Source organism: Exserohilum turcica (genome assembly GCF_000359705.1).
Source record: "Exserohilum turcica Et28A unplaced genomic scaffold SETTUscaffold_7, whole genome shotgun sequence".
Classification (NCBI taxonomy): Eukaryota; Fungi; Ascomycota; class Dothideomycetes; order Pleosporales; family Pleosporaceae; genus Exserohilum; species Exserohilum turcicum.
The window spans coordinates 1,430,397-1,453,790 of record NW_007360288.1 but is presented as its reverse complement, the minus strand read 5'-3'; the positions used below and the strand labels follow the sequence as shown (position 1 = coordinate 1,453,790).

The 23,394-nt window shown below is 52.2% G+C and overlaps 5 protein-coding genes across 5 annotated transcripts; 3 read left to right on the top strand and 2 right to left on the bottom strand.

Annotated features, from left to right (window-relative positions):
• Positions 1–1,931: 1,931 nt before the first annotated feature.
• Positions 1,932–8,806, bottom strand: SETTUDRAFT_181370 (uncharacterized protein; the record flags this gene model as incomplete). The annotated part of the gene is made up of 7 exons (XM_008032261.1): positions 1,932–2,994; positions 3,040–4,479; positions 4,527–5,460; positions 5,511–5,637; positions 5,689–5,989; positions 6,043–7,029; positions 7,079–8,806. 7 exons carry the CDS (start codon positions 8,804–8,806, stop codon positions 2,059–2,061), a joined length of 6,453 nt encoding a protein of 2,150 aa, XP_008030452.1. The 3' UTR covers positions 1,932–2,058.
• Positions 8,807–10,198: 1,392 nt separating this feature from the next.
• On the top strand, positions 10,199–12,922 carry SETTUDRAFT_173857 (uncharacterized protein; the record flags this gene model as incomplete). The annotated part of the gene is made up of 6 exons (XM_008032260.1): positions 10,199–10,363; positions 10,442–10,539; positions 10,589–10,802; positions 10,853–11,698; positions 11,744–12,830; positions 12,867–12,922. The coding sequence occupies 6 exons, from the start codon at positions 10,199–10,201 to the stop codon at positions 12,920–12,922; spliced, it is 2,466 nt and encodes an 821-aa protein (XP_008030451.1).
• A 1,869-nt stretch (positions 12,923–14,791) lies between these two features.
• SETTUDRAFT_165605 (uncharacterized protein) lies at positions 14,792–17,370 on the bottom strand. Its single transcript, XM_008032259.1, has 3 exons — positions 17,236–17,370; positions 16,827–17,182; positions 14,792–16,777 (listed from the first exon to the last, which is right to left on the bottom strand). The coding sequence occupies exons 1-3, from the start codon at positions 17,362–17,364 to the stop codon at positions 14,920–14,922; spliced, it is 2,343 nt and encodes a 780-aa protein (XP_008030450.1). The 5' UTR covers positions 17,365–17,370; the 3' UTR covers positions 14,792–14,919.
• Positions 17,371–17,887: 517 nt separating this feature from the next.
• Positions 17,888–18,064, top strand: SETTUDRAFT_63199 (uncharacterized protein; the record flags this gene model as incomplete). Its single annotated transcript, XM_008031989.2, has 1 exon — positions 17,888–18,064. A coding segment is annotated over one exon (177 nt), but the record flags the coding sequence as incomplete, so codon positions are not given.
• Positions 18,065–21,099: 3,035 nt separating this feature from the next.
• Positions 21,100–22,730, top strand: SETTUDRAFT_98039 (uncharacterized protein; the record flags this gene model as incomplete). The annotated part of the gene is made up of 5 exons (XM_008032258.1): positions 21,100–21,172; positions 21,398–21,627; positions 21,877–22,342; positions 22,386–22,544; positions 22,618–22,730. The coding sequence occupies 5 exons, from the start codon at positions 21,100–21,102 to the stop codon at positions 22,728–22,730; spliced, it is 1,041 nt and encodes a 346-aa protein (XP_008030449.1).
• Positions 22,731–23,394: the final 664 nt, after the last annotated feature.

Here is a 23,394-nt window from a genome sequence, read left to right as displayed (position 1 = left end):
GTAGATTGTTACACACGCTGAGCCACCCTCCCCCCCCCTCTTCGTACAGCCAGCCCTGTGTGTCGCATCAATTGTTGTAGTTCAATTGTCCACCGTCACAGGTACATTTGAGCGAAATACGAAATGACCCTGCCCCGAAAAAAATAAGCGTACACTTGGGGGTATTCATCATGACGTGAACCGGCTGTTTTACAGTCATGAAGCTTGCGAGGGAAGAGGGGGGGAGGGGGACATGCCCCATATGCCCATATGCATATTTGAACTTGTAGTAGGTGAAATCCAAGGATAGTGATAGCGGTACTGTAAGTAACTAAGGGTCAATCAACATGGTCGTGATGTCCCCATTATCGCTGAGAACGTGCTGGGTTAATGGCTGTTTTGCTACCCTCTATTCTGGGAGAGCGATTGGCGATTGGCCATGGCGGAACAAACTTGAATATTTTACCTCTTTTTTTTCTCTTTTTTTTTCTTTTTCTTTTTTTTGAAAAACTGTAGTGTTATTGTGCGAAGATGTGAGGGGGGGGGGGGTTGTAGGGGTTGGAGCAGGTGTTGATTTTTTATTTTTTATTTTAGGGTGTGTGTTTCTTGGGTTGTTCTTGGGTCCAGGTACATACACACATTGGCTTGGCTGTTACTGTACCCGATCCAATTTAGTATGTGTATGTATGTATCTGTATCCCATGTGTATATGTGTGTGTGTGTACATGTGTGTATGCATGTCTCCAAACCCCCCCCCTTCAGAAACGACATGTGTAGCTACTACCATACGCCTCTGGACTTGTCCCTCTCCCGCCACAAGTTTTAGCCCTGCAGCTCTCTCCCATGTGGCTGGCTGGGCTGGACTAGACTGGGCCGGGCTGGGCCGGACGGGGTTTGCATGGCGTCAAGGGGAGAAGGAGAGACACAGGACAGAGACAGAGACACGCCAGAGACAAGTCAGACAGCTAGAAGGAAAAGAGAGGGTCAGTCTAGAAGCATGATTCGTGGTCCGTGTGTGTATGTATGTGCAAGTGTGTATGGCGACGCCTACGCTATGCAAATAAATGCTGTCTGACCCATCCCATCCCACCACACCACCCCACCTTCCTTCTCTCTCTCTTTCTCTTTCTCCCCGCAAACAAAACCCCCAACCCTCGAAAAAAAAAGAAAAAAAAAAGAGAAAAAGAAAAAAGAGAAACCAAAAGGTGCTCAGAACAAGTAAAACCCAACCGACCATGACCATGACCACGACCACGACCCATTTACCATACATACATACATGCATACAACCAGTTAACAAGTACTTATTCCCGCTCCATCCAGTCAGACAGTCAGTATCCAGTCAGACAGTACCCAGACAGACCCACCCCCGCGAAAAAAAATAAAAAAAATAAAAAAAAATATTATACCTCACTCCCCAGTCTAGTCTTTAGTGCTCCGTTTTTTGACTTTCCCATACGTGTATGTATGTATGTATGTGTATGTGTATGTGTACGTATGCATGTGTGTGTATGTGCGAGCATAACACACATACGACGCGCGACTACACAGGCCATTTCGGTACTTACTTACTTACTGCAGGCGTCATCGTGTTGCAAGTGTGTTGGGTTGATGCCCGTTTGTGTGCATACGCAGGGGGGAAGGGGGGTAGGGGGTAGGGGGTGTGGTTTAACGCCACAAGCTGACGTTCATGCAACGGTCCTTTTTTTTTTTAATTTTTCTTTCGTTCTTTCTTACGCACCGGGGCACCGGGGCACCGGCACCAAAGAAAGAGGGAGAGAGAGAGAGAGAGAAAGAGAGAATATCTTTCTCTGTCCCTGACTTGTTCATGGACAAGTGGCACATCCCACTAAACCCCGCGTTTGAGTATCAAAACGGCCACTTCCTTTTTTTCTTTTTTTTTGTTTGGTTTGGTTTGGGTTATCATCATTATTTTTTTTAAGAAAAAAAGGCTGTATGTCGATACGTGCGGGTTGACAAAAGCTAACCAAAGTACCCGCATTACGTTCGTGTGTGCCCAGGGGGGGAGATATATCCCGGTCACAGCAGGCGTCATCATCGTGTGTGTCCCACTCAATATTAGCTGCGCCTGCGTTGTGTGAAACTTCTCCTGATACTTTCTCCCCATGCGGAATTGTCAAGCACCTCCAAAACCGTTGCTGCGCTCACTCCGCTATTAGCCCGGCTGCGGTTGTCCGCTTGGCCAGGCTCGGCCTCGAGCGGACTAGGTGGTCGGCTGAGTGCAGACGCAAATTGCCAATCGGGTTCGGCAGTCGATGGTGACAAGGGCGACTGTGGCTGTGCGTTTGCTCTTGTAGGCGACCCGGTTGGTGATTGCTGGATCGAATTGCTTCTGCTGCGTGTTTCATCGAATGGGAACGCCGGGAGTGCTGGCGCATTGCCAGCAGAGTTCCTCGGCGACGGAGCATGCAGGTCTTGAGGCGAGAAAGGAGGACTGTCGACGCCAGAGCCCTGCCCACGTTGCGCATTCGTAATGTCTTCGTCGTCAATGAAGATTTCGGGAACGGTAAACTGCGGAACCGTCGCCATGCGGCCCTGTTTCTTCTGCTCCATGGCTCGGCGGAACCGCCGCGCCCAGTACAACGTGTCAAAGAAGCCCATGACGACGTTGCGACGAACGGCTTCTTCCACTCGTTGGAGGCGAGCTCTACGCCTCAAGAACTCTTCCAGTCGCAAGCTCTTGTTCTCGTTGATGACCTTGTAGTGAGCCAGGATCATCAGCAACGAAGAGAACTGGATGCCTCGGTCCGGGTCGCTTGACACCAACACCTCCTCATAAAAGATGTTCATGCGTTGTCGTCTGCGCCGGATTTCTGCAACAGGTAGCTGGGCCAGCCGACGGTTCAGCTTGTCAATGTCAATCTCTTTGGTCGGCTCATGGCCTGACACTGGCAGGTTGGACTCGCGTCGATTCGCTACACTGCACTCTTCAATAAGCGCGCCAATCGTAAAGTCTCCGTCGTATATGCGCATCTCAAAAATTCCAGAGAGTTCCTGTACATGTTAGTCTGGCACCCGCATCTGACGTGAGATACTTACTCCGAGAAGCCTTGGAAACACATCCTTTGAGATGTAGCCCGTCCCGTTGGGGTCGAACTCCGCCCACGCCTGTTTGAAGCGCCGGATTTCTTCGCGGCTAATGACGGACAGCCCGCTGCTGCGCTGGTAGACGTAGGAAAAGCTCTCGTAGATGAGCGAGACGAACAAGTTGACAAAAATGTACATGCTCAGAATGTTCCAAGTAATGAAGAGCGCCCGAGCCCATTCGGGGCTGCCGCAGTCGCTGTTGAAGTACTTGTCGCCCACGGTGCAGTAAGGCCGGTCAATCGTCGCAAAGTCTTCCATGAACTGGTTCCAGCCTTCACCTCCGCTCGTGACGAAGAGAAAAATGAGCGCTTTGGGCACCGTCCGGAAATTGATGTTCCCAGTTTCATTCTCCCCAAATCGAGTAAGCCCAAACGTCTGCGTGAGCGCAATAGCATAGACCAGGAACAGCACAAACCACGTGGCGAGAAGGTTGGCAATGGAGCCCAGACTCGCTGCCGCCGTCTTGAACAGTTGGTCGAGCTGGTTGTTTCGGGGAATGAGCAGAAGTGCAATCGAGACGAGGAAGAGCTTGTGCAGCTGGATGAAGACCCTAACATCATTCCTTGCTAGCACAAGAATAGACGTCACAAAAGTTCCCGTCACCGCAAAGATGGAGAAGACGTCCCAAGCACTCCTCCGGAAGCGGTGCCAAGAGAGACCGAGGATACGGATGACTACGTTTGCGATAAACAGGACGGTAAGAGCGAGGAAAATGTAGTCTCTGGCCGTCTCCCAAGGACCGTAGCCCGGGTACCACTCCAAGCAGAGCAACAGGAGATGGAATATCAAAGCACTGGTGATGAACCTTTGCCAGTATCCATTCTTGGTGACAGCTCTGCGGTAGCACCATTCTTCCCAGCTTTCTCGCTGCTTGGTGGACGAGGGTCGTTTGGAGGGTGAAATTTGACGGAGGAGCTTCCGCAGTTCGAGCCACGATCGCTGGTCTGTCGTGAGAAAGGCAACTCCAGTTTGTTCCGTGTAGTTGCGCATGAAGACGGACACAAACAGCGTCAACACAAAGACTGCGCCGAGCAAGTTGAAGATGATGAAGTAGACCGAGTTGCCTTGTGACGCTCGCGGTTCTGGCTGCGTGTACACGCCAGTGATGCTCATTGCAGTCCACATATTATCCGTCCAACCTTCTTGGGATACAATCTGGAACAGGATGAAGAGGGCGTCTCCGAAGTTGTCAAAGTCGTAATAAGGATTGGCAGCTACGCGGGGAGCCAGGACATTCCACTCGTAGGGCGAGCTGTCGTATTCTCCAAGGCAATTCTGTAGACTGGCGCCTGCGGAGAAGGAGCCGTCATTGCAAGACTGCATCTGGCCGACAAAGAGATTCAGTCCGTAGATGGCAAAGGGGATCAACAAGCTCAGCGAGACGAAAGCAGCCTAGTCTCCAATCAGCGCCATTCATACATGCATGGAAACATACTTACCGAGAAGATTTTCCACCATCCACGAACGATGAGCGCGTGGAAGTGGTTGCGCGCGCTGTCACTAATGTTGAGCAAACGAAGAGCCCTTAAGGCTTTGAAAGCGCCAACAGTCCGAGTGACCTGGCCTTCGTTCAAAAAGGATGTGCCAACATTAACCCATAGAGTGGTGAGCACCACACCGTCGATGAATCCCCAAGAGCCGCGGAAGTAGGCGTTGGGAGTCCAGAAAAAGCCGTCGGCAATGACCTTGATCAATGCCTCGACGGTGAAGAGAACTGCGAAACCCAGGTCTACCCACACAAACCAATTCTTGACACTAAACTCGTGACGCATAAAGTACTCTCGTTGATAAAGCGGAGTCGTAACACATGCCAACAAGACCATGGCAATGATTGCTGCGTAGATGAATGCCGAAAACGCATACCAGATGGGGACCGATGGCGCGACTCCTTCGATGCGATCACCGCCTCGACCGGGGCCCACGATACGCTGGCATACTTTGCGAATCGGATTGTGGACCGGGAATATGAACAGAGACACATTGTACTTTGGGTGGTTGCGCAGGTACTCGCGTTGAGCCTTCTTTCGTCTTTCCGTGGCTGAGACCACTTCTTGTGCCATGCTTCTTGGGTCAAGATCCTCGTACGCACGTCCAAAGTCCAACGGAGCGTAAAATGGATTTGGTTCGCGATGGACGATACGTCGCAGGATTCGTTGCCGCAGGGTAGACATGGTCCCCGATCCTGCTATAGTCTTGGTGGGACGGAGTCCTGGCCGGGGCTCGTCTTCATGCGGACTCTCGTGATTGCCTTCGTCGAGAAAGTCGCGAACTACTGCATCCTTGAGAAGCATTTCCGTAGCGGCATGGCCATAGTCTAGAGGATCACGCCGACGCGCCTGGCCAATCTTGAAAATGGACGAAAGAGACAAGTTGCTGCAAACGGTTAGCAGGCAGCACAGCACTAACAGATACGCGTCATATACCCGGTAGATGAAGTCAGTCCGTCCTCCTTCTGCTGAAGGAATGCCTTGACTTGCTGCAAGCGCTTTTCGTCTTCGGACACATCAAAGTTTTCCTGAATGACAGCAATAAACATGTTTAGGACAATGACTGTAACGAGTTAGCTTGGGACGTTGGGCATACAAATACGCCTTGGCTTACAATTAGCAAAAATGAACCACAGAATGCAAAACGAAGCGCCTATCCAGGCTATGCCAAAGGGTTTCTGGAAATTGGTGACGTTGTACAGGATTTCGGTCCAGTTTTCACTGGAGAAGATCTGGTACATGCCCAAGAAGGAATTGTAAATGTCAAAAAAGGGTACTCGAATCTCTTCCCCATCATCCTCGTCGGGTAGTTCGCCACGGAACAGCTGCGAAGCAAAGATGGACGCCAGGAACGTGAGAAGGAACACAAAGAGAATCAGGTTCAGCAGACCACCAGTGTTTCCAGTGACTACCATCTGACAACGTGTGTTAGCTAGGCCCTTTCGGGTGCTGGGTACAGGAGACTCACAATAAGATCTCGCGTCATTGGTACGGCTAAGACGACGCGATAGACACGGATGATTTGAAAAAAGGTTAACCAAGCATACACTTTTCCGTCGCGCGCATTCTTGATGGCCGGCAATTGAATGATGACTGTGATGATGGCGATTAAAAAATCTGCAATGTTGCGCTTACTCCTGAAGAAATGTCTCCAATCAACAACGAGGCGAATGAGTATTTCCACAAACAAGACAAAAGTGACGGCCATCTCTGCTCGGTCGATAAAACGCTTGCGGAAATCGCTCATGTTGGCGCTCTTCATCATCTGGGCCACGAGTCCAAATGCGATGATGACCACCCACAGCCATCTCGTCTTGTCGTAGAAACGTTTGAGGGTGCTGACGCGTTGCTTTTCTCGGTTCGCATCGTCGTCCTCGTCTTTGATCACCTCGCCAGTGAAGGCACTGGTTTTGCTTTCTTCGCGGATGATTTGGAAAGACGAGGTAATGACGGCAATCAGCAAGGAGATGAGCCACAAACTCAAGACGAGGATTCCGATGATGAAGAAAACGGAGCTGATGAGGTAGTCGGTGTTGGCGACTGTGTAGAGCAAGTCGGACCACGTGTTGGACGACATGATGACGAAGACGAGCTCGAGCGACTGGAGAATGTTGTCGAAGCTCTTTGTATCGTCGAAGGGATTCGTGCCCTCGATGCAGAGTGAGCCCTTTGGACAAAGGAAGCCTTTGCCGCGCTCTGGCCCCAGGGGCCTTCCGGGCGCAGGTATGTAGCCTGCTGGATGGTAACCGTCAATGTTGAGCAAGTGTCCGCCGCAGAATTGCGCCGAGTTTGTAAAGTTTTGCACATTGTCTGGGTCTTGCCACACGCATGTTCTCCGGAGACTTGACTTGAAGCTCTGGACGCCGACGATTGAGAAGAGGAGCCAGAAGAAGCAAATCAAGAATGCGACATTGACCAGCAAAGGCGCAGCTTTCTTCAAACTCCGGAGGATTACCTTGAAATGGTTAGTGTTGTTGGTGGAGCAAACGTATGGCACAACTTACAGAGGTACCGCTGGTGAGATTCAGAAGACGGATGATACGCAGACAACTCAACATTCTGAATACAAGAATCACACGGCTGTTGTTGATGCCCCAAAAGCCGAGCACAAAGGCTATCCAGTACGAAACCACGGCAACAAAGTCAGAGCGGTTAAACGAGTGTCGAAGATAGGCGCGGTGTGCTAGACGGATGCGTTGTTTTTGGCGCATGTCGGTTGGACCCTCGTCTGGGAGCATTTGTGCCGTGGTAAAGGATCGGAGGACAGAGGGCTGGTGAGGATTATCGGCGGCACCGGCGCTCTTTTTGATGGATGGCTGTCGCTGTAGACCGCCAAACATCTGGTCTGCTTTGGCCAAGACGGCCTCGCGCAGTCCAATCTGCCGATTGATGGTACTGTACTCGACGGGGTTGATGATGAAGCCAGAGACTATGACGCGGATAACGGTCTCGATGGTGTAGACGATAAAGAGGCCGAGCAAAAGGTAGTCGATATTGCTGAAGGACGAAAACCTGTCTACCGAGCCCGGGTTGTACGGGGCCTTTGTGCGGGCATCGACGGCCAAGAGGACCGTCTGGATGACGATGAGGACGAGCAGAAGTGGCTCCGTCACGGGATGCACCAAGAAGTCGCACAGTTTGATGCGCAGCTTGTTGTCGGCAGAGAAGATGCCCAGACTCTTTCCGCGCAGCGGATTCGGAGGGCGCTGCCAGCTCGGCGTGCGTGAATAGACGACGGGCGAGGGCGGCTTCTCGACTGGCGTGGACGCAATCGGGGACATGGGGGCATCTGTGGCATACTCGGGGAGGGCTGGGAACGAGGGGGGCTCGTGGAGGCGGTCATTGCGCACCGACGACTTTCGGCGTATGGTGCGTTCGGTTACCTCTGAGTCGTTTGTGACGTTGATGACACGCTGTGACATGTTCCGCATGATGGTTCCAGCGCGCTGCAGCGGCAGTCCGAATTGACCCGGCGACAGCGAGCGGGTCCTTCCGCGCGAGTCTCTGGGGTTGGCGGCGGCGGCGGCGGCGGCGGCCTCTGCCTGCCCAATATCGCCGGCATAGCGTGTGCCCGGTGAGGCATCGCCCGGACTGAGAAAGCGCACGCTCTGGAAACTCGATCGGTCCTGCTCGATCGGGGTCGAGGGCGCGGCTCCGCTGATGGGCTGCAGATGGTTGGGGGCAGTCAGACGGGCCGTGTCGTCGTAGGTGGGGGAGAAGTAGCTGTGGTCGGTCGAGGCGGACCTGACGGGGTACAGGTCGTGGTCGTGGTCGTAGGGCGCATAGGGCGTGTGCGAGTCTGCCGTGGGGGCTGGCGGCGACGTGGTGCCCTGGAAGCTCATGCTCATGCCGAAGCCGATGGCAGCCTGGAACGCGCCCGTGTCCAAGGGCGAGGCGGCGTCATCGTCGTCGTGATGGTCGAGTCTGCGTATGGCGGCGCTGGTGCTGGTGCTGGCAGAGGCCAGGTTGGTGTTGATGTGCGGGGGCACATGACGCGTCGGGCTGGGCGAGGCCTCTGCTATGGGGGCGTACTGCGAGTCTCGGAAGGGCGCTGAGGCGATGGCGCCCGTCTGTCTGAGGAGGTTCCGCCCGCGGTCGCTGAGGGTGCGGCGGTGCTGCTGCTGCTGGGGCGGCGCAGCGTCGGCGGCGGCATCGGGGGGGCGATTGAGGTCCCGCAGCGGTATTGAGTGGTTGCTGTCTCTCTGGCTGTGGTCGGGGTCGGGATAGGACATTGGAGCGGCGGTTCAGCTCAGACGTGCAACGGTGCTGGTGCTGGTGCTGGTGCTGGGCCACGCAAGCCCTCGCACCCGCCACAGCGGTGTGGCTGGACAGGTGGGGCCAGGGGCTGCCGTGGCAGGGCAGGGCGGGCAGGGCAGGCTGCCGACTCGGCCGTCAGCTGTTTCGGCCTGGCGACGGCTGGGCGCATGTGCAGCTGCAGCTGCTTATGTGTAGTGTGTGTCTGTGTGCAGGTGTACAGCATGCACGCCGCGAACGCGCCCGCAAAACAAATACACGCACATAGTACATGTAGACATATATATATAAATATAGTCGCGCGTATATACCGGCGCGGCGGGCTCCGGGGGCGGCGCGGCAGGCGACTAAAAATAATGCAGGCGGCACGCCAGGCAGGCGATTGGGATGGCCGTTCCCAGGCCGGTGGAGTTCAGCCTCAGCCTAGCCACCCTCTGCCCTAGCAGCCCGCAGCCTCTAGGCCCCATGCAGCGTGGCGCCCTCTGGCCTGCGGGCGCCATCCCGCTCGCTGACCACGACTACTCATCAACTTTCCCACGCCTCCCCTCAAGGCGCCCTTGGATTCGTGCGCCCCCTCCCTCGACACACACACGCACGCACACACATACCTCCCCCCCCCCCACCGCCCTGGCCTGTTGCGCCCGACATTCGCTGATCCGCCGTTGCGACCCTGCATGATTGCGCCCTGGCCTGTCCGCACCCGCACAAAACACTCCCCAGCGAGCGCGCCCAACTCCGCGCTGATGCATCCTCCTCCGAGCCCGAGTCCTCGATGCACTCAGTGTCGCTGCACGGCCTCGGCCTTGACAGATTGACAGCCAGCCCGCCAAACACCCACGCAGCGAGCGCCGGTTTGGACGCGTCTCAGCGCCTGCAGCTAGTTTCTGACACACTCGCCGCCCAGCCCTCGCCCACTGCCCCGGCCAGCATGCCAATCCCACGTAGCAAGCCCTCACCCATCGTGTAGTACATGCAGGTGTAGGCGTCGGAGAGGCACACGGGCGATATGGAGCGGAGCACACAGCGACCCAGACGGCGCGCGCCCGGCACTTGTCCCATGTCCCGTGGCGCGAGCAGAGGCGGCAGCCCACAAGCGCTCCCCTAAACCTGAGATCCGCGGGAGAGCCCAAAGCGGCAAGGCGCCTTTTCCCTTCCCGTCGCGCGACTTCGCTCTCTGTACACCAAAGAGGCAGAGCCGCACTCACATCACCGCCCTGACCACGCGACGACCGACGACCGCCCACGCCCACGCCCACCACCACCCCGAGCCCCCATCCCTACCAACCATCTCTACCGCCTGCCCGCCGCCTGCCCGCGCCCCCGACCCGCTCTCCAGTCGCACGCGTCGCCGCACGCGAGGCACCGCAGCCATGCCGTCTCGAAAACGCGCCGCCGACGAAATGGACGTCGAGCCTGATGGCCAGCAGCCGAGCACCCTGCAGCGCCTGCGCAACATGTGGCAGTTTGCCAATCTGGCCCAGTACATCAGCCTGTTTGGCGACGCCGTCAAGATCGAAAAGGACTTTGACATGGAGGTACATGGCTCTTGCGCCCCATGTCGCCCGCACTGCGCCTGCCTGGCCTCACCAGAGCGTCTGCTGACAGTCGCATAGGAACTCGAGTCGGAGTGTCTCAAGCCGCAATCCTCGGAGAAACTCGCTCACATTGGCCTGGCGCTGCTCAAGCACGTGTCCTCCCACAAGGGCCTTACGTATGTCTCGCCCATTGCGCACGGCGCACCGCCACTAACCCCATGCCAGACTCGATATTTTCGATGAATACGCCCGCCGACAGTATGTTGCGAAAGCGCCTGCCCGAAACCCCTTTGGCGAGGCCGAGGAGCCCCTCAAATTCAACGACTTTGACGTCTTCACAAAGATACGCGTGCTGCAGCAATTATCCCTGTGGACGCTCAACAACCCAAACTCGATAAGAGAGAGGATGGCTGCGACAGACAACGAGCAGACGCTCTGGGTAAGCATCACCCTTGCCCAACTCTGTGCTGTGACTAATGGCCGCCCTAGCGCATGGAGCCAACAGGCTGGGACTCGCAGGAGAGGACAATCTACGTGCTCGACGACAACCGCCTGTACCGAATGACAGATCCGCCTCCTCCCCAACCGCCCAAGACCAAATCCAAGCCCAAGCCAAACAAGTCGAGAGGCTCACGATCCAGCAAGCGGCAGAAGATGGCCACGCCTGAGCCTGACGACGACGCCGAAGAAGAGCAAGTCGCAAGCGAACAACCCCAAGACATGGATGACGGCCTCGGGGGCAGAACATGGGAATGCGTGTGCGTTACACTGGAAGATTATCACGAGTACGTCAACAGCATCCGCAAGAGTCGCGATCCAAACGAAAAAATACTGTGCAAACGGCTGCAAGAGGACGTTCTCCCAGTCATGGAAAGTTTAGCCGAAGAGCAGGCCAAGAAGCAGGCTCGCAAGATGAAGGAACTGGAAAACATGCAGAAACTCGCCATGGCGAAACGCTCGTCGCGGATATCGTCGCGTCTCGAGAAGCAAAAGGAGATGGAGGAGGCCGAGGCAGCAGAGCGAAAGAGACAGGAGGAGTTGGCCATGGCCAAGGCGGAGCAGGAGAGGCAGAAGAAGCTCGAGGAAGCACACGATTCCCGCAGAATGACACGCGAGCAGCGGCTCAAGGAGCGAGAGACGGCTAAAATTCTCAAGGAAGAGGAACTGCGCAAACTACAGGAGAACGAGCAGAAGCTGGCTTCAAACAGCGCAAGGTTATCCGAGCGGCACCTCAAGGCCATGATGAAGAAGCATGAGAGCGATCTCAAGAAGCTCAACGAAGAAGAGGATTGGTTCTTTGACTGTGAAAAGTGCGGCAAGTACGGTTCAAACCTGGTATGTTTCCACGCCCATGCTGCCGACGAGTGCTAATCTCTGCAGAACGACGACACGCCCCAAATATCGTGCGAAAAGTGCAATGTCTGGCAGCATATGAAGTGCCACGAAATCGCCGAGGAGCAGGCCGAGAATCCCAAGTTTGTCTTTGTCTGTACATCGTGCAAACGCAAGCAGGCAGAAGCAGAGCAGCCAAAACCTTCTCTCAAGTTGCGCCTCACATCACAATCGCCAGCCTCCAACGGCCAGGTACAAGCAAACGGTGCTGCATCCCCCGGCCTCAACTCGATCCAAATACCGGCTCCACAACAATCTGCTCCACAGGCCTACCAACCAAACATGCACGCTGCACAGCCCTGGGTAGACGGCCCAAGCCTATCCCCACGAGGTCAAGCCCTTGGACCGCCTGGCATTCAAAGATCCGAGGCAGCCTACGGATCGCCCACCCAGGGTGCCAACGGCAGCATGTCTTCGCCAATACGGTCTCGCGCCTCTCCTGCATCGTCACCTCCCCCCTACAATCTCCAACGGATACCCAGCAGTCCCACAAAGGGCTCTCCACACGTGACACATGGCCAGCAAAACGGCAACTCATTCAGCGGCTCCAATCCCTTTAGCTCCAACCCCTTTGGCCCCTCACAGCCCGCACCCTACGCCCGCAGCTTCAGCCGTCCCACCTCCGCAGCAGGCCCAGGCGGCTCCCCAATCAAACACTCGCCCGCCGCCTCGCCCCGGCCCTCCAACGGCCTCCCCCCAAGCTTCAACTTCAACAGCCCACACTCGTCCTTTCCCCCTTCCTCCGCCCACCGCCCCTCCTTCTCCCCAATAAAACACAGCTCCCCCGCACCCCTCCCAGCAACAATGTCCTCGCCGGCCCCCGCACCCCTCCGCATCGCCCCTTCGCCCTCATCCCAAATGCCCGCCCAAATGCTGCCCGACCCCATCCCCGCGCCCTCGAAACACGATGACATACGACGACCGCTTTCCATGCACTCGTCCTCGCGTCACCACCACAACATGTCCGACACGCCTGTTTTCCCGCCCATCAAGAGCCTGGAACCCCCGCTATCCAGCCCTACCATTCTCGATCCTCCAGTCAAGAAATCGAGTCCCGCGCCCGATCGATTTCGTGGTGCTGCTGCTGCTGCTGCCGGTGGTGCGGGTGCAGGTGCTGTGAATAAGCATACTGAGAGTAGCAAGATTGTACTGGGTCGTGTGGAGTAGTCATGTTGTTTGGGTATTTTATCCTTGTTTCTTTATCCTCCTCCTCCTTTCTTCTTCTTCTTTTTTCCCACTCTTCTTCTTCTTCTTCTTCTTCTTCTTCTTCTATTTTCTCGCGCCAAAAAAATAAATGGGAATGTGCGTACGTGTGACACGGGGTCATCATTGGACATGGCATCTTTGGTCGGGGGGAAGACTGAGGCGTATGTAGTATTCGTTACCGTTACCGTTTGCATATCTATGGTGTGCATGTGTTGTTTTTTTTTCTCTCTTCGTCTACTTTTCAAGAAAGGCTGGTGGCGAGTCGATTCTCTCCCCCCCCCTCCTCTTTTTTTTAACGGGTTTACTTACACTTTACTCGACGTAGATCGATATGCTTGTTGTTTTGGGGCTGCCTTGGACATGCCATGCCATGCTATGTCTCATTCTTTTCCCTCTTTCTCTCTCTCTCTCTCTCTCTATATCATGTAATACACACATACTTCCTACCCCCCTCCCCCCCCCTCTTCTTCTTTTTTTTTCCAATTTTATTTCAGTACTCCACCTTTCGCTTTCGCTTTCGCATTCAAATCACTCCAAAGTATTCGCTATGTATTTAGTTGTCAAGTATCCCCGTATCCAAGTATCGAGTGTTGTCATGTATGTAGATGGATATGGATATGGATATGGATATGGATAGATAGATGGATGGAAATCATGTATGAGAGAAATTTTATTCTGGTTTGTTTATATGTGTCTGAGTGTATTTTTCTTCTTCTTCTTCTTCTTCTTCTTCTTCTCCTTCTCATTTTTCCATTATCGATTCCCCTCTACAACCTTTTTCCACGTACGAATAGAAAAAAAAAAGATACCCTTTTAAAAAAAACCCTACTCTCTCTCTCTCTCTCCCTCTCTTTGTATACGTCCGTTGTATGCATGTATAATCTACATAACCATCCCACCACATATACATCCCCTCCAAGTACCTATACCTATATCAACAGCGAGAGATCCACATACGAAATCACATCTAAACCCTACTAAATCGCCAACGCATCCTTTGTTTATTTTTTTTATTTGTGCTTGAACTAGATAGAGCTGGGATATCTGTGTACTGCGAAGGAAAATATATATATATATGTCTTTCTTCAGGTCTTCTACACGATGGCGATACTATCGAATGAAGATTCAAAAAAAATTCACTAAGGTGTTTTGCACGCGTTTTTTTTCGCTTTTACTGGGTTTTATGCTGGCTGGCTAGTTTTGACATGGAGGGATGGATGGAGAGGTGATACGTCAAGTCCACGTGCATGGTACATACCATGGATGGGCACATATGCAAGTCGAGTCCATACGTACAACTCGATATGGAAGTTAGGAATAGAGAAAGTGAGAAGTATGAGAGAGGCTGCATCGTGTGAAGAGAGAGAGAGAGAGATACGAATGATGATGTTGTACTTCACAACTCCATACTACTCCCAGTTTCTTTCTTTTTCCCTTTCAACGACTTTTCAAGCATGCGTATTCGCTACTTACCACTTCGTACTTCATCATCATGTGTTCCCCCTCCCCTTGGCCTTCTGCGACAGACCAAGCTGAGCTGAGGTAGCGTGATGTGGGCCGAGCTATGGCGTTGTCCTGTAAACTCTGAAATCTGGGTCCATGACGTTGATGAAGCTTAGTGCTTTGCAGGGAAAAAAATGTGTGTGTGTGTGTGTGTGTGTGTGTCTGATAGATTGATATGATGCGTGTTGTACTAGGATATTCGTCTAGGGTATGAGAGGGATCTACTTATTAACAAGCATAGTTTCTATGTTTTCACGACACGACATAACAATCTAAGTAACACGAATGGAAAGGTTTAGTTTGTCATTGGTTATGCGTTTCAGAATTGCAGTTTACCTAGTATTTTCCTTCCACAGCTCATGCGGAACTATCGAACAAAAACGCCATCCAAATGCAATCGCAACGACTCAAGTGATATACTCATAGAAATAATACAATCAGCTAAGATAGCCAAACTAATGTGCGCCATTAACAGGCACCTGCAAGTTGTCCAGTTCCTCCTTGCGCCTCCTATACAAGTCCTGCGCCTCTCTCTCTCGCTTGGTGACAAACTGCACTTCGTCGCGCAGCCTCTCCAATCTGAGTTCTATAGCAGTCTGCTCGTTGTACTGAGCTGTGCGCGCCGTGTTGAGATTGTCTCTTGCCTTTTCGAGCGCTGCGAAAGCACCGCCAATCTTCTCTCTTAGTAGAGCAGAGCGCTTGACGTATCCCGCGTGGTGTGTGGTAAGACGCTTTTCAATCTTGTTTGCGCGCTCAGCAGCATCGATGATGGCTTCTTGGGCTCTGTCAAAGGCTTCGACCATGAGTTGGTGCTCGTCAATCTCGTCTTCTTCGTAGCCTGCGATGCCGGGAAGGATGGTCGAACCGTGGAGTGTGGTCCACGAGGCGTTGACATCAGAGCAAAAGGCCTTCTTTTCCTTGTCTGTAGCCAAGGCAAGCTCGAGAGCAAGCTCCATCTTTGCATTTCGGAGGGCATCGTCGGACATGGACTCGAGTCGTTGTGCCGTGCCGGTGACGCGACCATTGCCAAACTTCTTGACGTCGTTTGCAATGAGCTTGGCCATCTCCGTTTCGACCTCGCGCTCTACCGGATCAGATAGGTCGAGTGCACGCTTCATCATGGCGTCAATGTCGATGAGTGATGGTCGCGGGAGGAACCTTTGCACAACTTGAGTCTGCCGCCCGAATTCTGCCGCTTCTTGGGCTTCGCGAGCTTCGCGAGCTCTCCGATCCCGCTCAGCCGCGTCTTCCTCGCTGACTTCCACTTCCATCGGCTCAGCCTGCTCCTCTGGCAACTCAAACTCCCAACTCTCTTCTTTGGGTTTTGGCAGCGAAGCAAGTTTGCTCTTCAGGTCTTGACGCTTCGCCTGCTCTCTCAGCCTTATATCGCGAGGTGTCTGGCCAACCAGCTGCATGCCGTCTTCCTCCCCGTTTAAGCGCAGTGTGTCTCGCGGTGTTCGCATGGGCGTGGCCCCAGGTCCTCGCATCGGTGTAGCTCCTGCGCCACCATTGGCTTGCCGGAAGGGCGTTGCCATCGGGTTCGGGGTTACAATCTGATGCCGTGAAGAGGGCCCAGATAGTGAAGTAGGCGCTTGTTCTTCGATGAGATCTGGATTGTCTCCGCCGAGCAGAGCCGACTGCGTCTCGGTCCGCATTCGAGCGTTTCGTATCTCGTTTGCGACGTAATCTTCCTCCTTGGGCGCCATTGGGGTTCGGATTGGTGTGTTGCCAACAATGCTCGAATAGTCTCCAATCAAGCCTTGAGTTGCAGCGTTGTCGCCACTGCCTGCAGAAATTGCGCGCTGGCCAGTGGCTCCCATCTTGACAATATCCTCAAGCTCGGCCTCTCCAACCTGGGGAGCTGGTAACACCAGCGCGCGTCGCTTGCTGCTCTGCTCCGCCTCGCGTATTCTCTGCATCTGCGCAGCCTTTGCATACGACGCAGCCAGACCTCCCGCCTTGTCGTCCTTCTTCTTCTTTCTCTCGCCTCCGCCGTCTTCCTGCGCCTCCATCTTCCTCTTGTTCGCAAGTTGCTGCTTCCGTGGGTCGAATGCCTCTCGTTGTCGTTCATTGCGGTCAATTTCTTCCGTCGTGTCGAAGAAGCCAGCGGGAACTTCCTTCTCGAGCGGGACGTCGGCGTTGTAGTCGATGTGGTTGCCTTTCTTCGGGGTAATCTTGATGTTTATGCCAGCTGCCTTGAGCTCTCGTCGCTTCTGGAGCAACGCCAGCCTTCTTGATTCCTCGAGTTGTCGTTCACGGGCCTTTCGTTTGGCCTTCTTGCCGCTGACGTTGGACAAACGCGCACGCGCCTCTCTGTTATTATCAGTTAGTTGTGGTCGTCAAATGGGTGTGGGATGCATACGATAACATTTCCTTGTCTTCATCCTCTAGATCCACAGCGTCTGGCCTGGCAGGGCGACTCTCGGCATAGGCATCCACTTCGCCGGGCCGCAGCCGTCGGACATCCTCTGCAGAGGGAGCAGCGGACTCTCCGCCGTCTGGACCCGCCAGTCCCAGATCGCCAGACTCGCGCGCCTCTTGTTCGTCGAGTAGCTTTTGGTATCGCTCAAGGCACTGTGTGGCTGTTCGTCCGACGATGGGCGCAATCGTTCGCCATTGGGTTGGCAGGAGTTTGGCCATGGTCAAGAGCTTCTCGTCCGACTCGCGGTCCCATTCCGTCTTGCGAATCGACGGATCCAGCCATTCTTGCCATCTTGACTGTCCAGCGTTAGTATCCAGAAACAACCAGGCTCCAGTGTAAAGGCGCGTACCTTGCATTGCTTCGCGCTCTTCTTCGCAAGCAGAGATGCGCATCGGGACCACTGGTTCAAGCCGTATTTACTAATGGCAGCCTTCAGCACCTCGTCCTCGACGTTCGACCAGGAAGACGTGACGACCATGTTGGATGGCTTTGGGGAAAAATGGTGGGATGGCGCGCGCAGTCGAATGCGACCGCGAGCATCTCAAAGTTCAAAGGGCTGCAGACACTAGCGTCTTGGCAAAACCCAGCATCTGCGCCGGACGAGCAACACGACGTTTGGGTAAGCAAGAAATCAATAATTTTGTAAAGGCAATGGCGGTAGTAGAAACTTGCACGCTCCGTGAGATACGGGCTGGCTATAGGTTCATATCATTTGAATACGCTTCCGTCCCGTGCTTCATGTGCTCATGGTGGACGCGGTCACAGTGACGTAAAAGCACGATTATCCTCATATTGCTGCCAGTTCACTCCATTGACAGCCGTCCATCCCCCTGAAGATGGCGCTTTTACGACAACTTCACCACCGAATCTCCTTTCTTTCTCCTACCACACACTATTTACGTGCCTCAAGCAGGACAATGCTCTGCTCCACCAGGAATTACTCAGACTCAAGCTCCAAGTCCTCGAACCCGGCCAGTGGCGACTCTCAAAAGCCAGATGAAAAGTCTTCTGAAGAGTTGAAACCCAGGAAGAAGACGCAAGCGGAGCTTGATGCCGAGCTCATGGCAAAGTTGCAAGCGCATGACAGCGAGGGAGGAGCAGCTGGTGTCGAATATGAAGATGGGAAGCCCGCGTCTATGAAGAGGAGCGTGCGAAACAATATGTTCCGTTACATATGACTGGGGAAAGCCTGTTATTTCGAGATCAAGCCATGGCGATTTCTTGTCATGCTGGTAGGTACATGTTTCTCGGAGCAGACTCGATTTCCCATTTACTGACTTGACAGGTTCCAAGGCGTTTAGTGGGTATATGTTTCTGTAAGAGCAACATACGAACAATGCGTTGAAATGTAATATGCGCAGAGAACGCCTATTCTAGCTGCACTTGAATGGTCTGTGAATACGGTAGCGGCCAATATCATCTGATTTCCTTCATGGTCGCAGGCCTAACTCCCTTCACCGCACAGCTACTTTTCCAATCGTATCATATAGTTTAGTCTAGTCCTATTACAGAAAAATACGTGATCAAAGCCCCAGGTATTAAAGTCATGCTCACCGCACTCCAGTCATCCTTAGAGAACATTACAGTATACAGAATTAGCAGTACGATCTTAGAGATCTCGATCTCGATCTCGATCTCCTCCCAATTCCCATGTTAAAATCCTAATTCTGGTGATTTTTTGAGTTTTTTTTTGGAGCTATTCTGTCTACAAAACTGTATTTTGCTTTTGGACTCACAATATTCTCTCTGCATGTAATATGCAATGAATGATATTCTCATATATTTATCTCTTATATTTAATGTTCTTAGTTACGTAAAGAGTGATTAGAGATAAATACTGCGACTAAACGAGTATATTCCAGTGAGTAATCACGATTCTTGGTGGGAATCGACAAGGCTGGGGCGAAACTTTCGATGCAGTACTGTAATATGCCGGATGGATACAAAAACAGTGTATTGCACGTGAACACGCGATGGCTCGGCTACTTAATCCAAACATGTAACCTGCATGGACGCGCAATGACCCAGGACGCGCAATGACCCACCCCACCAAAAAACCTATTGCAAAAGATGAGGCTGTACAGCCACCCACAGTCGCTATTATCACGAGATTTCATGGTGTTGTAGTAATTATAGCATTGCGATCATGATAGGCTACTTGTATCTACTTGGTAGCTTGGTGGTGCGGCCGTGGCGGGTGGTCCGAGTTGGGACGGCTAGTGCAGCCACCTCAGCTTGTACATGAGATGAATCAACAACAACACGTTTCTGACGCTTCTGCTTTTGAGAGGAGCCTTGTGAGGCTTTGCGCTTACCCCTTTGGGATAATTGTATAGCTTTTTCAGCCTCCCGGGCTGCCTTTTGAGCCTCCTTTTGAGCCACCTTGGCGGCTCTCTCCTTCTCTCTCACCTCCTTGAGCCTCTCTCTCTCAACACGCTTCTCCTGGGCTATTTGAAGCTTGTAAAATTGAGCTTGTCTCCTTAACTCAGATCTCTCAGCTTTCTGGAGTTGTAATTGCTGTTGTTCTTGTTGTCGTTCCATCTCATCCTCCTTGGCTTGGCGAACCTTCTTAGGAGACCAAAAGACAGCTCCTCCATGGTACTCCTCAGGCCTATTGAGTTGAAGCGTATAGCTCTTCTTTTGGTGTCTCTTTTTGACCTTTAGAGCCTCCCTTAAGCCCTGGTTTTCTCCTTTGAGTATACTATTTTGAGCTGAGAGGTGATGGAGGCTTCGGCGAAGCTTTTTTACCTCCTTATTATTAAAATCCTTCACCTCCTGGCGTATAATAGACTTAATTTTGAGCCAATCATCTCTACTAAGGACAGAAGAAGAGCTTTCATCTGAACTAGAGGCCTCTTGTTGGAACTTTTGGAGAATAACCTTAGCATTTAGTGGGTTAATGCTAGTTGCCTTAAAGGAGCTTATAATAGTCTCCTTTCTAAAAGCTGTACCCCAAGCCCTCTAAAAGAGCTTAAAGAAGTCTCCTTTTGCTAGAGGAAGGATTCCATGGCTCTAATAGAGGAAGTTTGACAACTCCTTTGAGTAGGCTGACGCTAGAGGCCCAAACATCCTAACGTTAAGAGGCTGAAGCCTATGGGTCGAATGAGGAGGATATACAGCAACTAGAATCCTATGGCTGTTGCAATAATCTAGAAAATCTATGGTTACATGAGATGAGTGGCCATCAACAATGAGTAACCGGTACCCAGTTCGAGCGTAGCGTGCAGTCTCTCTTTCAAAGACCTCTTTAAGCCAAGCTAGGCCTATATCATTGTTAGTCCATCTAGAGGGCAATGAGGTAACAAAGACTAAGTGCTTGTTTGGATTAATAGCCTCTACCTAGGCTGATTTTAGAGCTCCAGCATCTGACTAAAAGATGAGAGATGGAGAAAGAGGTGTACCATCTGAGCAGATACAGGCTAGGACTGTAATCCACTCTCTAGAGCCATCTTGTAGGCTTGAAACAACTCCTCCTCTTTTATATTGCCTCTTACTAAAGATCCTTTTAGACCTTCTAAGGATTCCAAGTAAGAAGCCCTTTTTATCTATATTGAAGATGTGAGAGGGCTGTATATTGTACTCCTTTATCTTATTGTGTAACAGCTTAAAGTACAACCTATACTTGGTTGCTGAATTAGCCTTGTGACGCTTCTGGTCCATAGGACTCTGCCAGCGAGAGATGAGATGAGAGGAGTTTCTGCAGAGGAACCTAGAAACCCAGCGTTCTGAAACGTCTCTACTAAGCAAGGATGACGCAAGATGGCGTATTATTGGACGCGAAGGTGGTGTACGCCTCTTAGTGAGGGATTCGATGTACTGTACAAGCTCCTTTTCGCGTTGTGGGTGGATAGAGAGGTGGGCGAGCGCGCGAGGCTGAGTTTTGCCTTGGTGTCTTCGAGCGAGCGTACGATAGCTAATGCCAAACCTTTTTGCAACTTGGCGATAGCTGAAAGATGCGCCTAGTTCGCGCGATTCGATTTCTTCAATCGCTTCCTGAATCGGGTCCATATTGGTGGAGTTATGAGGTATTTTGTGTAGGTGTTGAGTTTGGTGGGGTGGGTCATTGCGCGTCCTGGGTCATTGCGCGTCCATGCAGGTTACTAGGCACTGCTCCCGAACTCCGCACTCTACCGAAAGTAACATCAACTCCCCAACACCCTTTTCTTTTTGCTCTAGTATTATAAGTCCAAGTTTGGAGCCGTTAGTGGTGAAGATGCCCGGCGATACTGGGCTCAAGAAAAAGCGAAGAGGTGGGCCACGAAGCAGAACTGGTATGCATCATCAAAGTCAAAGTATTGTCCGGGCAGACTAATGACGATAAGGCTGGTTCGTTGCGTATTATGCTGTATCCATGTCAATCAGCTAATTTGACTCAACCAGTATCACGTGCAAGCGGAGGCATACCAGTTGCGACGAAAAAAAGCCTGTTTGTGGAAACTGTGAACGCCTTCAACTCAAGTGCGAGCGACGAGAGAAAAACACATGGAGCACTCTAAACAATAATTCATCAGCCGACGAGGTGAATAGCGATGCGCCATTGCTTGTGGACGTTTTCAAGCTAAGGATGAATGATCTGGACCTCTCCGAGGATCTACCGTCACCTCAGAGCTACATACCAGCAAATAGACTATCGCCTGCTGCATCAGTCGGAAAAGATCATCCAAAACCAAAAGTACGACTAACCTCAGAAGGCGCTTTTCTATTGCAGACATATGTACGCACCGTTGCCACCTGGATGGACGTCTTCGACCACGGTTCTACCTACCAGCTCAAGATTCCGCAGCTTGCCCTAACATCTCCACTGCTGTTCCACTGTGTGTGTGCATTCACAGCCAACCATTTAGCACTCTCAAATTCTAGCAATAAACCGTCGTGGAAACTTTGTGCCGTGAGGCATTACGGCGAGGCATTACGTCTATTGATTGATGCTCTCAATATGACATCACAGGAACATGTGTTGACGGCAAGTCTGCTGCTGTTGAGCTATGAGCTTCACGAGGCGCTGCGGTCAGAAGATTATCGAAAACACTTTCGAGGCCTTACGTGCCTCGTCAAAGCCCGACGGATCACTGCACAGTCGACGGGAACTGATGTCGCCAACTTCTGGATTTACGTTCGCCATGAACTCGTCGTTGCCATGGCAAATGAGCAGCCATTGATATTTGATCCTGCCGAATGGGAAGTCTCCTGGGAGGAAGGCGAGACGAGAGAGGATGTGCTCGGAAACCATGTCCTTTGGATATCGGCAAGAGTTATCAACCTTGTCTTTGGACCGGACGGCAACACAGAAGCTGGCAGAATACAACGGCAAGAATTGCTGCATGAAATTGAACTGTGGCGAAGAGGTCTCTCCGAGACTTTTGTTGGAATTCCATACGGCGAGAACGATGAAGATGGTTTCCGTAAAGTATATTTCCCAGTCGCTGCCGCTGCTGGCGCGGCGTTTTGTACGTTTGGTTCTCTCCATGACAATTGCTTGACATGTGCTGATTTTGCTAGGTTACCACCTCATACACATCTTGCTTTACGCAGAACCAGTACTGCAGGATGAGGCCTACATCCCTCTGATCCAGGAGCAGGCCATGAAAGTTGCTGATATAGCAATTTCGGAATTCCCTCCCTCTTTGATGGTGTTCTCCACTTATGGATTATTCTATGGTACGTACTATGTCACTGCAACGAGTTCATTGGCTTCCAGTCTGTACTTGAGACTGACCACACTGTGATACAGCTGGTAAACATATCCATGGAATCTCACGAAAAGCGCGAATCTGGACTGTTCTAAACGACGTTGAAGCCCAAACTGGCTACAATACAACAGCGACAGTACGCCTTCTCCAGTGAATGGTCGAAAGAGATTCAAGACGCCGAAGCGAAGGCGCACCGTGATTTCAACAGTACTAGGGACGAGTTTGATTTGGGTGATGTTCCACCCTGATATGTAAGTCGCGGGCTGGAGATGTAACTGAGCCGAGTCCTCAGCCGACGAGGAGCATTTCCGACTATTATCATCCATGGGCCGCTTGTGGACACACATAGCCTATCACCGCGCTCAATTCAGCGCAAGTTTCAGCCCCGGTGCTGCAAGCTACTGGCTTGTGTGGGGATGTACGGTACGATGATATGAACATGAAACGGAGACGGATTGAAATACTGGAGAGTTTGAGGAACTCAATATTCTAGAGACCGAAGTACTATAGATACTTTGTGTGATATATATGTTGGAGTTTCTGTGTTCTTAGGGTAGAGCAGGCCTAAGATTTCTTGTAAAAGTCAATATCGCTTAGAAGAATAGAATGCAATCAATTGCTTAATCGAGTCATCTTTTAAACACACAGCTGTTCTTTCGCAACAGTAAACAAGCTACGTCTAAGAAACAAAGCAGCCACAATCATCGAGTAGCGTGGTAGTAGGACCATAACGCCGATGGAACACCATCACAATGTCCAAATCGAGCAAAAGTCTTCTCAAACTGGCACCAAAGAACCAGCGTACTCAACACCTTTCG

Coding starts and splice junctions, on each gene's coding strand:
- SETTUDRAFT_165605 (XM_008032259.1), bottom strand. CDS start 17,364: ATGGTCGTCACGTCTTCCTGGTCGAACGTCGAGGACGAGGTGCTGAAG. Junction 17,183..17,235: donor AGAGCGCGAAGCAATGCAAG/GTACGCGCCTTT, acceptor AACGCTGGACAG/TCAAGATGGCAAGAATGGCT. Junction 16,778..16,826: donor GAAGACAAGGAAATGTTATC/GTATGCATCCCA, acceptor TGATAATAACAG/AGAGGCGCGTGCGCGTTTGT.